Source organism: Homalodisca vitripennis, chromosome 8 (assembly GCF_021130785.1).
Source record: "Homalodisca vitripennis isolate AUS2020 chromosome 8, UT_GWSS_2.1, whole genome shotgun sequence".
Lineage (NCBI taxonomy): Eukaryota > Metazoa > Arthropoda > Insecta > Hemiptera > Cicadellidae > Homalodisca > Homalodisca vitripennis.
In genome coordinates, this window is record NC_060214.1 from 103,807,424 (window position 1) to 103,821,107 (window position 13,684).

General features: G+C 34.2%; 1 protein-coding gene across 1 annotated transcript in view; it reads left to right on the top strand.

The window, feature by feature from the left end:
- The window catches only part of LOC124368294 (protein sax-3-like), a 52,533-nt gene extending 39,135 nt beyond the window's left edge, over positions 1 to 13,398 (top strand). Inside the window, exons 10-18 of the mRNA XM_046825568.1 lie at positions 2,847 to 3,037; positions 4,526 to 4,692; positions 8,536 to 8,792; positions 10,422 to 10,515; positions 12,591 to 12,685; positions 12,731 to 12,825; positions 12,916 to 13,040; positions 13,151 to 13,245; positions 13,291 to 13,398. Of these exons, the coding sequence (XP_046681524.1) occupies positions 2,847 to 3,037; positions 4,526 to 4,692; positions 8,536 to 8,792; positions 10,422 to 10,515; positions 12,591 to 12,685; positions 12,731 to 12,825; positions 12,916 to 13,040; positions 13,151 to 13,245; positions 13,291 to 13,398 (1,227 nt within the window). The remainder of the gene's footprint in view (positions 1 to 2,846; positions 3,038 to 4,525; positions 4,693 to 8,535; positions 8,793 to 10,421; positions 10,516 to 12,590; positions 12,686 to 12,730; positions 12,826 to 12,915; positions 13,041 to 13,150; positions 13,246 to 13,290) is intronic.
- Positions 13,399 to 13,684: the final 286 nt, after the last annotated feature.

A 13,684-nucleotide genomic window follows, 5' to 3' on the forward strand; every position in this document is an offset into this window, starting at 1 on the left:
TGTCAGTTAATACAAATACATACATACAATGACAGTACGTGTTTTCCCAATGGAAATCAGAATAAAAAGATATAGTCTTTATGGCAGTTTCCTTATAAACTCATCCACTGTGTAGACTGGATTCTCGGTCAACCAGGCATTAAGCTTGCGTGTTTCAAGGCATCACTTGTCACTCGTTTAAAGTCTGCAGGAAGAAGGTTGTACAGTTTGGCACCAATAGAAGTGGGTTTCTTGTCATGAAGGGCCGTCCGGTGTCTAGTGACTGGGATTCTTGACGCATGTCTGGTGTTGTAATGGTGTCTTCTGATGTTGTTGGGGAGACCAAGTCGGTCTACATGGAGGATGACTTCTTGAATGTAGATTGCTGTGGCAGTTTTAGTTTTTAATTCCTTAAAAGCATCTCTACTCTTAATGATGAAATTAAAAAATATAGGGGTAGACGGAAGTATGTTGATGTGTGGTGTCAGTCATATTTAAGCAACAGACATCATAGAACGTGTATTGGTTTAAATGGTGTGAAATACTTTTCTTCTTAGAGCAAAGTAAAATTTAGTGTTCCACAGGGTTCAACTTTGGGCCCATTCTTTTTATGATTTATATAAATGCCATACCATACCTTAACTATGGAAAGTTAGCTCTTTTTTCATATGATACTACTGCTTTAGTTACAATAAATAAGATGAGTTAAATAAGATTTACTGGGTCAAAGATTTTGTTTCATTTTAAATAAATTATTTGTTTGGAATAATTTAGTACGGAATTCCTCTATAACTGTTTGAATTCATTTTTGTTAAAAGCAATCTAAAAATGACTTAGTACATTTTTGTGTGTACTGGTAATGAAATTGACTTTGCTTAGTCTCATATTTCTTAGAGTTTTCATTGATCAAAACTGAAGATGGAAATTTTATATAGATTATGTTTTTAAACGGGTCTACTATTTTTGTTTTGCCCTGTCATTTTTATCACTTCATCTACTTCAACAAAGGTTTATAGAGCAGTATACAATGTACATAATCAATAAATTTTGTGTTATGAACTAAATTATGTGGGGAAGTGTGGTAGGGTGGGGTCAAGTACAAAAGAGATTTATTGGAATAATAACAACATCTTCTTTACGGGCATCTTGCAAACCTCCTTTTTCAACATTTTATTTTATTAATTCTATTTTTTTATTCATTTATTAAACACCAATTGGTATTTCAATAATAGACAGATTTGTATAATTTTGTTCGTATTTACATAGTTAAAATAGTAGAAAGAAAGAAACATTCCATGATCCTAGTTTTAGGCAAGTTCAAGCTATGTTTGGTCCACAAATGGTCCACTATTTGAGGACTGGGGCTTGATAATGTCTGTGATGTTGTCCCGAACACAAATTACTTTGACACTAGTGAATTCAAGATATTTCTGGAGATTTAAGTTGGTGAAGTATTCTCCCATTATCTGGATATCTACATGCCGTTGTTATTGATCAATATTGCTAAAACCACAGTAATCTGATCCGTCGAGGTTGACATGTAAGACTCAGCAATTTCCAAAATTGACTGTTGGGCTTATTGTTTAAATAATACAATAACATCACTACTATCAGAACTAAGTTATCAGAAGCCCTCATCTATAAATCCCTTTGAATATAAAAACACTTGGCAACTAACAGCCTTAAATGAGGATTAATTGATCTCACATAGTAACAAGACTATACAGTGTGAACACTTAAGCACAAATGGTTCCAATTAAGTTGTCTGAACATTGTCAAAATATCATTCCATTGAAATAAGAAGATATGATGGTACTTAATCCTTTGAATGCCAACATCCGATTTTACTGAATGTCAAAAGTTGGCAGAAAAGTGAGAGTGACCGATTTCACCGGACGTTCAGGGAAAAACATCACTAACAATAAAAAATGTTATATTTTTAAACTAATATCATATTGAATTGTTCGTAAATAACTGTTCTTTTCAAAATAAATTGTCATAGTACACTTCCATTCAATTGACTTTAACAAGAATCAATCTAGAATTCACATATAAACATTTTTGGTTGACATGGCTACTGGAAACAATGTGACTTAATTTCTTAAAAGTTAGGTATATAAAGACTCATTGTTGAAGATAATGATGTATATTTTTCAAGATTTATAGACAATTGAATACCCTTTCCAGTTATATGGACAAATAAAAGAATATACATTTTTTGGTAATGATAATTTGGTTGAAAAATTAAATTTAAATGAATATTGGAATTTTTTTAGGTAAGTCCATTTTTGGTATTCTTAAATTTCATTTTATGGTAAGTTTGTTATTTTATGTTAATTAGACGGAGTTTTTAGAGAAAAAATATAAAAAAATATGTTGATAGCTTATTAAATAATAAAACTGTGATTTTTTTTACTGAAACCTTGCAAAATGCCTTCAAAAGGGCTGGCACTTTTCAGTACACCCACTCAATAAATACCTTGGCACTCAAAGAGTTAAATCCTGTAATATTTAATATTTTGTTAAAATTTAACTTATGAGTACTATGCAATTATTTTAACTTTCTTTTCAAAAATATTGCTATAGTCCAAAAAAACTATATTTTTGGTTTAGTTAATTTAATGTTTTTTAGGGTCAAATAATTTAAATACATTTTTACATAGCTAATTTTGTTTACAGAATATGTAACTATTTGAATTAAAGAGACTGTACAAAGATGTTTTGCAAAACACCCCAATAAAAGTAAACAAACTATAAAATCATAAGTACAAGGAATTTGCCATTTTGTGACCATCTCTTCCCAGGTACGTGAGACCTTTTACTGATTAAGTTTATCACTTGTGACGAATGTAATCTCTCTGTTGAAGATTGTGGTGAGGGCAGGACCTTTAGTATTGAGCAACGTAAGTGTGGCAGCAGACAGTCCCTCCCTGCTACTGACCAATCTGACGGCAGGAGTGGTGTACGTGGTGGAGGCTGCAGCCGTCACTCGTGTGGGGGCAGGACCCTACAGTGCTCCTGCCACACTCCGCCTTGATCCTGCAACTCCATACACCAGGTCAGCATGAGTATTTCAGGATATGTATTGTGTCATTATTTTTTTAAACAGGAAATCTATTTTTCAAAAAAAGGGGGTTTTACTTTCCAGTAACACTTTCTTTTTTTGTGTGTAAAGTTTGCTATTGACAATGGAAAAGTGCAAAGCCAGAAAAATAATTTGGTGGTCCAGACAACTGATATTTTTCTGTAGTGGACAGAGAGTAAGGCTCCATTTTGTATCTTAAAAAGTTCTTCACCTGTTTCTTTGTTGACAACGATGTTTCATCAGTACATGTCAGTAATACTGAATTATTGAAATAATAATAATCGTTTACTAAAGAAGTAATTTAAAACAATGAAAACTTGGGAGGGTCCAGATCCCTTGTACACCCTTGGACCCCCTCGCTAGCTACGTCCTTGACAATGGATAATTTGAAGGGATAATGGTATTTTGAACATTATTCATCGTTATATATTACAAAAAGTATAACACTACATGTTAAGGATTTAAATTCACCCTTTTGTGAGGTGTCAAATAAGCACAATACACAAAAATACATACAAATTTTAAAATGCGGTACTGAACTTCCATTAAAACGTTTAAATAATACTTGACTGTGTTATACAAACAACATGAAGGTCATACTAATGAGGATGAACCAAAGCGATGATACTGCACAAGATCAAGAGCACAAAACTACACATCATACATACATACCGGTGAGGGTGGAATTTTGATGAGAAAATCTATGTATTGGCATTTCCTGAGTGTGATCTGAAACAAGGAGAATTAGTAGGCGATGGTTGGGAGGGGGAGGGGTAAAGGGAAGTCACTTCCGGCCTCAAGTTTTGATCTTGGTCGTCAGTGTTATGATGTGTGTATGATTTTGTATTATTCATATTTTATTCTACTATAGTATTACTTTAGTATTCTACTATTCATTGATATTGTTATTTATTATACAAGCTAGAGTCAATAGTTTACGAAATTGGTTTTTATATGTATAGGCTAATTATGAAAACAAACTTAAAATCTTACAAATCTATTTTCCCTCAAAATGATCTCCCTGTTAAATTTAACATGTAAGCACACAAAAATACTCTCCACAAGTAAACAATGGCAACTGAGTGATACCAACACTTCAGATATTCTCTCCCTAGGAGTAAGTACCAACTTCTGTAATAGAAATCTTTCACTGGTGAGCGTTCTGGGTGTATATTTAAATTGGTTTCGAGAACTTTTTGAATCTACCTCGTATTATTGATATTTTTAGTGGCATTTCAGTGCTACATTTTTTGTGTTTTGTAACATTAAATGTTTATATGTTTGTGGTCCTTGTTTATGTACTAGGGTTATTTGGCACCTAAAGACGAGGGTAGATTTAAATCCTCGAAATGCAGAGTTATAATTTTTTTAACACATAACAGTGGTAAATGTCTGAAATTCTATTATCCTTTCTCACAATGTTCTCATTCTTTTTAACAAGTTATTTTGTTTGGGTTGCAGACATCCAGTGGACCTGGAGACTCCAGTCAGTTCCAGTTCAGAGTTTGTGACGGAGACCTGGTTTGTGGCATTACTCGGCTCTCTGCTCACTGTCATGCTGCTCATGTTTGCCGCCATGCTCATTGTGCGCCGCAGACAGCTGCTCGCTAAGAAGTCCAACCTGCCAGGTAAAAATATAGATTCTGTACAATAAGTTTCAGGTAAGAAACACAATACTTTTCATTGTGATTGTGTGTCATAAACCAATTGTTATAAAATTATCATTAGCATATTACATAATCATTGTCCATGTCTTTTCAGAATTTACACTATGGTAAAGATTGACCACTGTGCGGCTTCTAAACTCAAAGCTAACTTTTCTTGCAGCTGATTTGATGGTAAAGTCATGTGACCGGCCTTTATCAATAGTTAACTGCATCGATATATGCCAGTGTACGGCTCACTTCAGTGATTTCCTTGTGTAGTAGAAAATTTTAAAAATTTGATACTTCATAAAACACGTTATATTTTTTCATATATTGCTATATTTCCAAGATGACACTGAACTCACAAATCATCAGAAAATAAATGTACAACATAAGACAAAATCTACATTTGCACATCATATGTAAAAAAATATGATGCAGATTAGCAGTTGTATCTGAGGTAAAATCTCTTTGTTTGGGATTTATTTATTTATTTATAATTTTATGGTCTACATTGGACCACTTTAGTCACTTTATATTTTCTAGTCTTTCTTCTTTTATCCACCCAATATTTCTTCATCCTTTCCGAGCGTAATTTCCTTTCCTCCTCCGGAACCACTCTTCCTATTCGTTGTTTGTTTCTTTTCAGCTGTAGTGTAGAGTGTTTGTCATTTAATATCTTTAATGTGTTTGTCTTGTGTTTTAAATCCTCTACTGTAATTTGTAACTCTCTCATATCTTCCCTTAATTCTGTGATCCATTTAATGTCACTTTTACTATACCACAGTTTTTCTACTATTTTCCTGCTAATTCTATTTTCAGGTGTTCTCAACAAATGCCCCAGGAATGATATTCGTTTCTTTTTAATTATGCTTGTAAAAGGTTCTATATTTTTGTAGACTGTTTCATTGGAAGCTAGTCTCCAAACTCCGTCTACTTGATAGTTTTTGTTTAAACAAGTTCTGACTATTCTTCTCTCCATCTTAAGAACCTTATCTATTGCAATAGTATTTGTTGTTTTAAATATTGTTTCACTTGCGTATGTAATTTGTGGCAGAGCAACTGTTTTGTAGTGTCTTAATTTTGTATTTATTGAAAGACATCTTTTATTATACGTATTCTTAGTAGCATGTTTAATCTTAGTTAGTTTGTCTATTTTACTTTGCCAAGATGGTTTTTCATTCAGGTTATGAGTGATTACTTCTCTTAAGTATTTAAATTTCTGCACAATTTTTATATTGTGGTTGTCCAACTTTATTTTATTTGCAAGTGGAGGCTGCGTTAATAAAACTTCTGTTTTTTCAAACGATATCTTTAAACCAATTTTCTGAGCTATATCTTGTAAAGATTTAATTTGCTGTTTTGTTTCCTGAATGTCATTGGCCAAAAGAGCTAAGTCATCAGCAAACCCCAAACAGTTCAGATTAATGTTGTCCCTTTGATATCCAATCTTTATGTTTTTTTGGTTATTTATTTCTCATTCCCTCATGACGTACTCTAATGCACAGTTAAAAAGAAGCGGTGATAATCCATCACCTTGTCTTAAGCCAGTCTTTATCTGAAATGGTTCTGAAAGTTCTCCTCTAAACTTTATTTTAGACTTTGTACTAGTTAATGTTAGTTCTATTAATTTAATTAATTTGGGGTGAAGTCCAAAATGTCTCAGTATTTTTAATAGTGATATTCTATGAATGGAATCATAGGCTTTCTTGAAATCAACAAATGTTATCGAGAGTTGTTTATTTCGTTTTTTATAATATGCCATAATTAACTTTAGTGTAATTATTTGCTCTGTACAACTTCTCCAAGGCCTGAATACTCCTTGGTATTCTCCAAGTTCGTGATCTAGTTGGTCCTTAATCCTGTTGTAGAGAATCTTTGAAAAAATCTTATAAGTACAATCGAGGAGTGATATACCTCTATAGTTATCCGGATTACATTTGTCACCTTTCTTGTGCAAAGGATGAATTATAGCTATAGTCCATTGATCGGGAAATTTCTCAGTAATCCAAATTTTCTGTAGTATCATATGAAGAGAGGTATGACTAGATACTCCAGCATACTTCCACACCTCTGCAAACATTTGGTCTTCACCACCTGCTTTGTAGTTCTTCAATTCTTTAAGTACTTTAATTCTTCAATTCTTTGTTTGGGATAATAGAGCAAAAGCTAATTATAACAATTCATCTTTTTGTGTAATTATTACCTGAAGGCTTACTGGATATTTTATCACTGTGAGAGCCTGTAGGGTGTTAACTTGAACAGCAGAAAGTAAGCCTATCCTAGCATTGTACTAGATGTTAGTGTAACCGACGAGACCGAGACGGGACTTTGGAAAATAAGAATCAGAAGACTAGTTGGCTGCAAAAATATAAACACTGTAGCACTTCACTGGACAGTAATAATATTGACCTCGCAGTGTCAATGAAATAAAGAAATAATGATTTTATTCCAGCATGTTTTTACAATAAACAGAACAAAAACTCTTTCTACGGAATAAGAACTGGCCACGTTTACAAGTATTGTGGCCAGATTAACAAAAAAATAAAACAAAAAAGCTAGAGTCCAGATTTTCAATAGAATGACACAGAGCCGCTCACTGTGACGTCTGTTCTTTGTATCACACTACAAACACATTAAACTATACAGCCACAATTACACTGTTACATTTAATAAAGCAATACAATTAATAATAAAAAAATATCAAAACTATTTTAACAATAATACACTTAGTTTATTGTTCTAAATTACAATGATTAAAAATAATTACAAATTACTCAAAAAAAAACCATCTTTTTATCTTACTGCTAAAGGTTCTTAGACCTACCGATTCTTTTATTGACAAGGGTAGCTTATTAAAAAATGTAGGGCCGCTATGACGAAATGAACATTTAAATGACGATTTATATACTTTTGGAGTTCTAAATATTCTACGATTTATATTACGCGTTAAGTATAAAAGATCAGTAGTTCCAGTATTGCCGCTTCTCTGGTAAAATAATCTAAGAACTTTATAGATATAAGTATGTTGAATGGGCAACATTTTTAACTCCATAAACAAAGGAAAAGAACTGTCACGGATTTTTTTTCTTAACATAATTCGTAAAAAGTTATTTTGAATGACACGCAATTTTTGAATTAGATATTTATATGCACCACCCCCAACAAACCACTCCATATTGTAATCTGGAATCAACTAAGGCAAAATACAACGTTCTTAATAAATGTGTAGAGCAGAAATTTCTTAGAAAGTAAAATTTTCTGACCGAAGATTTAAGTGTTTTATGTAAGGAATTTATATGTTTTTCCCAATTGAGTTTTTCATCTAAAAACTATCCCAAGATATTTGATTTCCTTCTCTATATTAATGTTCTCACAATTACAGCTAATCTCACAAGAACGACTGATATGATACTTTAAACTAGAAAAAAAATTGAAACCTTTAAAATCAAAATTTACATATTTTGTCTTGCTTACATTTATTTGCATTGAATTTAATTCACACCAATTTCTTAATTTATGCAGATCGTCATTTAGAATTTCACAAAGTGTTTCAATATTTTTATGACAGTAAAAAAGTGCAATGTCATCAGCAAAAGCATTTGGTTTTCCATTGAGGTTTAACTCCAGCAAATCATTAATAAAAACCAAAAAAAGAGTCGCTGAGATGACAGAACCCTGAGGAACACCTAGCTTGACCGGTAACGCTGAGCTGAGACACTCACCCACACGAACTTCAATGGTTAAGGGCTTTTCTAATGGGCCGTCACATTAGTTTAATGTACTTTTGTATTGTTTTAATATTGTATTTCTCCATCTCTCTAGGTTGCCAAAACGGTGGAGGAGTGACCCCCACCCCTGTAAGTCTCAAGACCAGCCTAAACCTCCCTCCATTGGCCACCCAGTCTGAGGCTTCTCTGTGGATTGAGCCCAAGACTTTAGCACAGCCCCACACCACACCAGACTACGCCGAAGTTCAGCAGAGAACAGTGTCATCCTTCCAGCCCCCCGGGGACAATGCACCAGCTGCCTACGCCACCACTACCCTTGTGCCCAGTCTTCACAGCTCTAGGGATAGAGGGGTCAGTAATCTTCTGCTAGAGAATGATATTTATAGGGATAAATTGTTAGAATCACTACGAATGAAGTTTCAACAGTTTAGTGCTTCAGGTAGATCCATTGACAAGTAATGTAGAGGTTTCATTCAGTGGAAGGAATCTTGGACTATTCAGAGGCTTCAGCATTATTTTTTTGGGGGAAGGTGTCCGGAGAACATTTTGTGCAACATAAATAAAAGCAAGTTTTGAGTTAAAAGGGCTGAAATCCAGGTATTGTTACTAATAGATAAAAAATCAACAGGCTTACCTTGGACTGGATTGCTCTGTATGGGTTGAGAAAGATTGCAGTGCAATTGAAAACTTCTAGTTATTACAAAAAGATTTGAGGTTACTTTTAAGTGTGCTTTCAATCAGTAGACTCTAGAAGGTAGTTTTCAAGATAAGCCTGCTGATGCTCATATAAACTAGTAACAATACATGCAAACAAATAAGAAAATAGATGGGAATTGGAGAGGAAGAACTCATAGGAAGAACACTCTGGGAAAACTTGTAGTGGTTTATTTAAGCAGCAGATACAAGAGACTCAAATTTATAAGAATTATGTGTGCCCAACGAAGAAAGTTAACTAACCACCTACATATCAATGATGAACAGTTCATTGTCTGTTTTAAAGTCCATGTTAGCCAGTGATGAGCAACTTTGCAGCCCAACCACTATAAGATAAATCTAAAGTCCCATCAACTACCATTAGTTTTATTGCAACCAAGTTCTACATGAGCAGCAACTTCTGGTGCTAGGCTAAAAATTGAATGAACTGAAATTGAACATAATCCAGATTCCAAAAGCAGTCGATCAATGCTGTGGAGGCAGTGAATTTGGACACTTCCAATGTTCAAAACAATCTTTCAAACTGTGAAGTGTTCTGGGCCACCATTTATCATAGTCACTTAATGAATAGTTGTCCACAGCGTTCCATTCTGACCCATAACAATTTCCTTCTCAGCCCAATTGAAACTGTAAGCTATCACAACTAGAGATGATAAATTATACAATCTTTGCTACTTCTTGAGAATAAAGTCGGGGATTCTATGTTTGTAGTTTGTTTATGGCGATGGAGGACTTGTAAAGGTGACAAGATGTTTTGTGTCACTTAGCAACAGGAAATGTCCAAAAACTCCTGTTACCTTCACAAACCAGGGATGATAAATGTCAGAGAGGGGAAACGTTTTTTTGTTCTCATAAGACAAGAAGCTTATAAATTGCACTTAGTCCTATAAGAACCTTAGCACTGCTTCCGGAGCGACAGGATATTCAGGATGGGTAAGGTTAGGGGCTAGGGGCCGCCTTCTATTGAGATCCATGAGGAAGAATTAGGGCACTAATCTCAAAGTCATGCCCTCGGAAGAAGGGGAGGCCAGCTCTGAACCAGCCTCTTCAGTCCAAGCAGCTAGCAACTAGAATGAAAGCATAAATAGCCTCCAAACATTAAAGTTTGGTTCAAAGTCAGACTTGACTCCTCTAAGATTTTGTCTTAGGTTGATTTAAAATTCAAAATCTTAAACTAGATGTTAATAAATGGGAAGGTAATAAACTTTTAGTTTATTAATACAGCTTATTTCATACGGTTAAATACATATATTTATTTGCCCTCAGTACTGTCTGGAATCAAGTCGTGAGCCTCTATACTCTCCGCCAAGCTACCATAGCCGACTCTATTCCGACACATACTGTCTTCATCACAATACAGGTAGGTGTTTCATCTCTCACTTCTTCTGTCAACATGTTTGTTGTCCGTGAATCAAGTTATGTGCAGTGTTTAATAATTCCTTTGGGCTATACAATAGACAAACTCAGTTCAGTAAATCAGCTCAGTAACTTTCAGAATGAAGTATTTTCTGTAACCTATTTTGGCCATTCAAGTAAACAGGAGATATTAAGCCTTCTCATAATATTTTTTAATACCATGATCCTGGGCTTGAAAAAGCACATGTCAAAATCTCCAGTAATTATTAAATTATGTATTTTTTTAAACATGAAATCTGCCAGAATACTAAAACTTTCAAGTATATTTCCATGTATATTTCATCCATTTTAATGTTTGTTAGAAGTAATTTAGATAGATTTAAAGAATTAGCTGCAGTTCATAATCATGACACAAGAAATAAGCATAGACTGCTTAATAGCAAATGTACCTTTGGTTTAACTCAGAAAAGTTTTCAATGCCAAGAGATTAAATTTTATAATGTACTGCCTAATTTAATTCAAACTATACCAATCAATTTGTTCAAGGAACACATAAAACAAATTTTTATAAAAAACTGTATCTACAATTTAGAATACTTTTTAGATAAACACAATGTTTTAAATCAAGAATGATGTATCTAGTGACGTTTTTTCTTATTTTTTTACCATTGTTATGGATTTTTATTAATGTTTTTGACTAATACAAATTGTCTATTGTCTAACTATGATACAAGTACATTAATGTAAACTGTAAACTTTGTTATTAAAATATTATTGTATCTGTTTTTAACATTTTTTGTATTTATAAATGTGTTTAAGTATGTGTATTTCTATTTTATAAATTGTGTGTATTTTATTTGATCACTTAAATTTTTAATACTTGAATAATGTTTATCTTCAAATCACAAATACATAAACCACTTAAAGGGAAATAATTTTATTGTAATATACTTTTTATTTATAGTACATGTTTACTATGGGAAATATTTACAAGATCTGTAAAAACATAGAAGATAAAATTATACTTCATAAAATATGTGCAAAGCATTATGAAAGTCAAATTACAAATCCTGTTGTAATTCTAAACATCCTGTAGGTAATTGTATTTGCTTACATTTAATGTTATTCCTACCAAGAATCATTACACCTCCTTTAGAAGTTGATTCTCAAGTAAAAATATTATTAATTACAAAATGTTCAACATTAACTCTACCAATTTCAGCTGATTTAATGTCTTGTTTATTCAGTATAAAAATATTCAGGTAAATTTCATCTAAAATTATTTGCAGTGATTATAATGTGCCAACCCAGGCACATTGAGCTCTGCTTGGATTACGATATGAGGATTTACATCCGACCAGTACACGCAGTTATGCCGATTAACACGTCCATATAGTTTGAAACATGCCTCATCACATTACGAAATCGATCACAAGAAATTTGGATTAGCCTCTGAGCGGATCACAGAATTCCAATCGCCTATCTGGAATCATCCTCGTGAAATGCTTGTAGTATAGTGGACGGTATGGCTTAAATTTTAATTGCTTTCACATTCTTTGCATGCTTCTTCTTGATATTTCTATGAAGGCAGATGCCTTACGAGTCGATTTGCCAGGACTGGCTAAAAAGCTAGAGCAACTGACTGCAGGTATTTTTGTTGCAAATTGATCATAGACGACCACACTTCGGGGCATTTGAAACGCTTCCTGTGTTTTCAAATTTCTTATTTAACTTCTAAATATACTGTTGAATGGGTATCGTGACACCTGGATATTTACCATTAAATTCTTCAATTATAGCAGTATTTTTATTATGCTTCCACCACAACTCAAGGATGCAAACTCGTTGTTGGGTTGTAAACATTTTTAAAACACACATAAACAAATAACAGATGCAAAGAGCGTCACTTTACAATACACTGGAACAGACAACAATGAACTTACTCTGTGTTGCTGCCAACTTAACATTATTACCAACCTGTAAAAATAAAATATCCCAATTTATGGGGAAACTGACATATGCGCCACACTGTATATCCATTGAGTAATAGTGTTATTAACAGTTCTTTATTGACTACAGGGAGCCAGAGTATGGGTGAAGACAGTAACGGTATGTTACACACAGCAACTCTTCGGAGACCTCCACACCACAGTCCAAACCCTCACAGGCCCCAGGTTTGTTGTGTAATAGTGTTACTAACAGTTCTTTATTGACTACAGGGAGCCAGAGTATGGGTGAAGACAGTAACGGTATGTTACACACAGCAACTCTTCGGAGACCTCCACACCACAGTCCAAACCCTCACAGGCCCCAGGTTTGTTGTGTAATAGTGTTATTAACAGTTCTTTATTGACTACAGGGAGCCAGAGTATGGGTGAAGACAGTAACGGTATGTTACACACAGCAACTCTTCGGAGACCTCCACACCACAGTCCAAACCCTCACAGGCCCCAGGTTTGTTGTGTAATAGTGTTATTAACAGTTCTTTATTGACTACAGGGAGCCAGAGTATGGGTGAAGACAGTAACGGTATGTTACACACAGCAACTCTTCGGAGACCTCCACACCACAGTCCAAACCCTCACAGGCCCCAGGTTTGTTGTGTAATAGTGTTACTAACAGTTCTTTATTGACTACAGGGAGCCAGAGTATGGGTGAAGACAGTAACGGTATGTTACACACAGCAACTCTTCGGAGACCTCCACACCACAGTCCAAACCCTCACAGGCCCCAGGTTTGTTGTGTAATAGTGTTATTAACAGTTCTTTATTGACTACAGGGAGCCAGAGTATGGGTGAAGACAGTAACGGTATGTTACACACAGCAACTCTTCGGAGACCTCCACACCACAGTCCAAACCCTCACAGGCCCCAGGTTTGTTGTGTAATAGTGTTATTAACAGTTCTTTATTGACTACAGGGAGCCAGAGTATGGGTGAAGACAGTAACGGTATGTTACACACAGCAACTCTTCGGAGACCTCCACACCACAGTCCAAACCCTCACAGGCCCCAGGTTTGTTGTGTAATAGATGTTAGATAATTAGTCCATATCAAGAGCAAAAATTGTATCTACTGTTTTGGATGTACATATTATGTTGTCTGGTCAAATTGTCTTGTTAATTTATTCTTGGAAAGTGACTTCAAATGTAGCCTACATATCTAAAAAACAGAT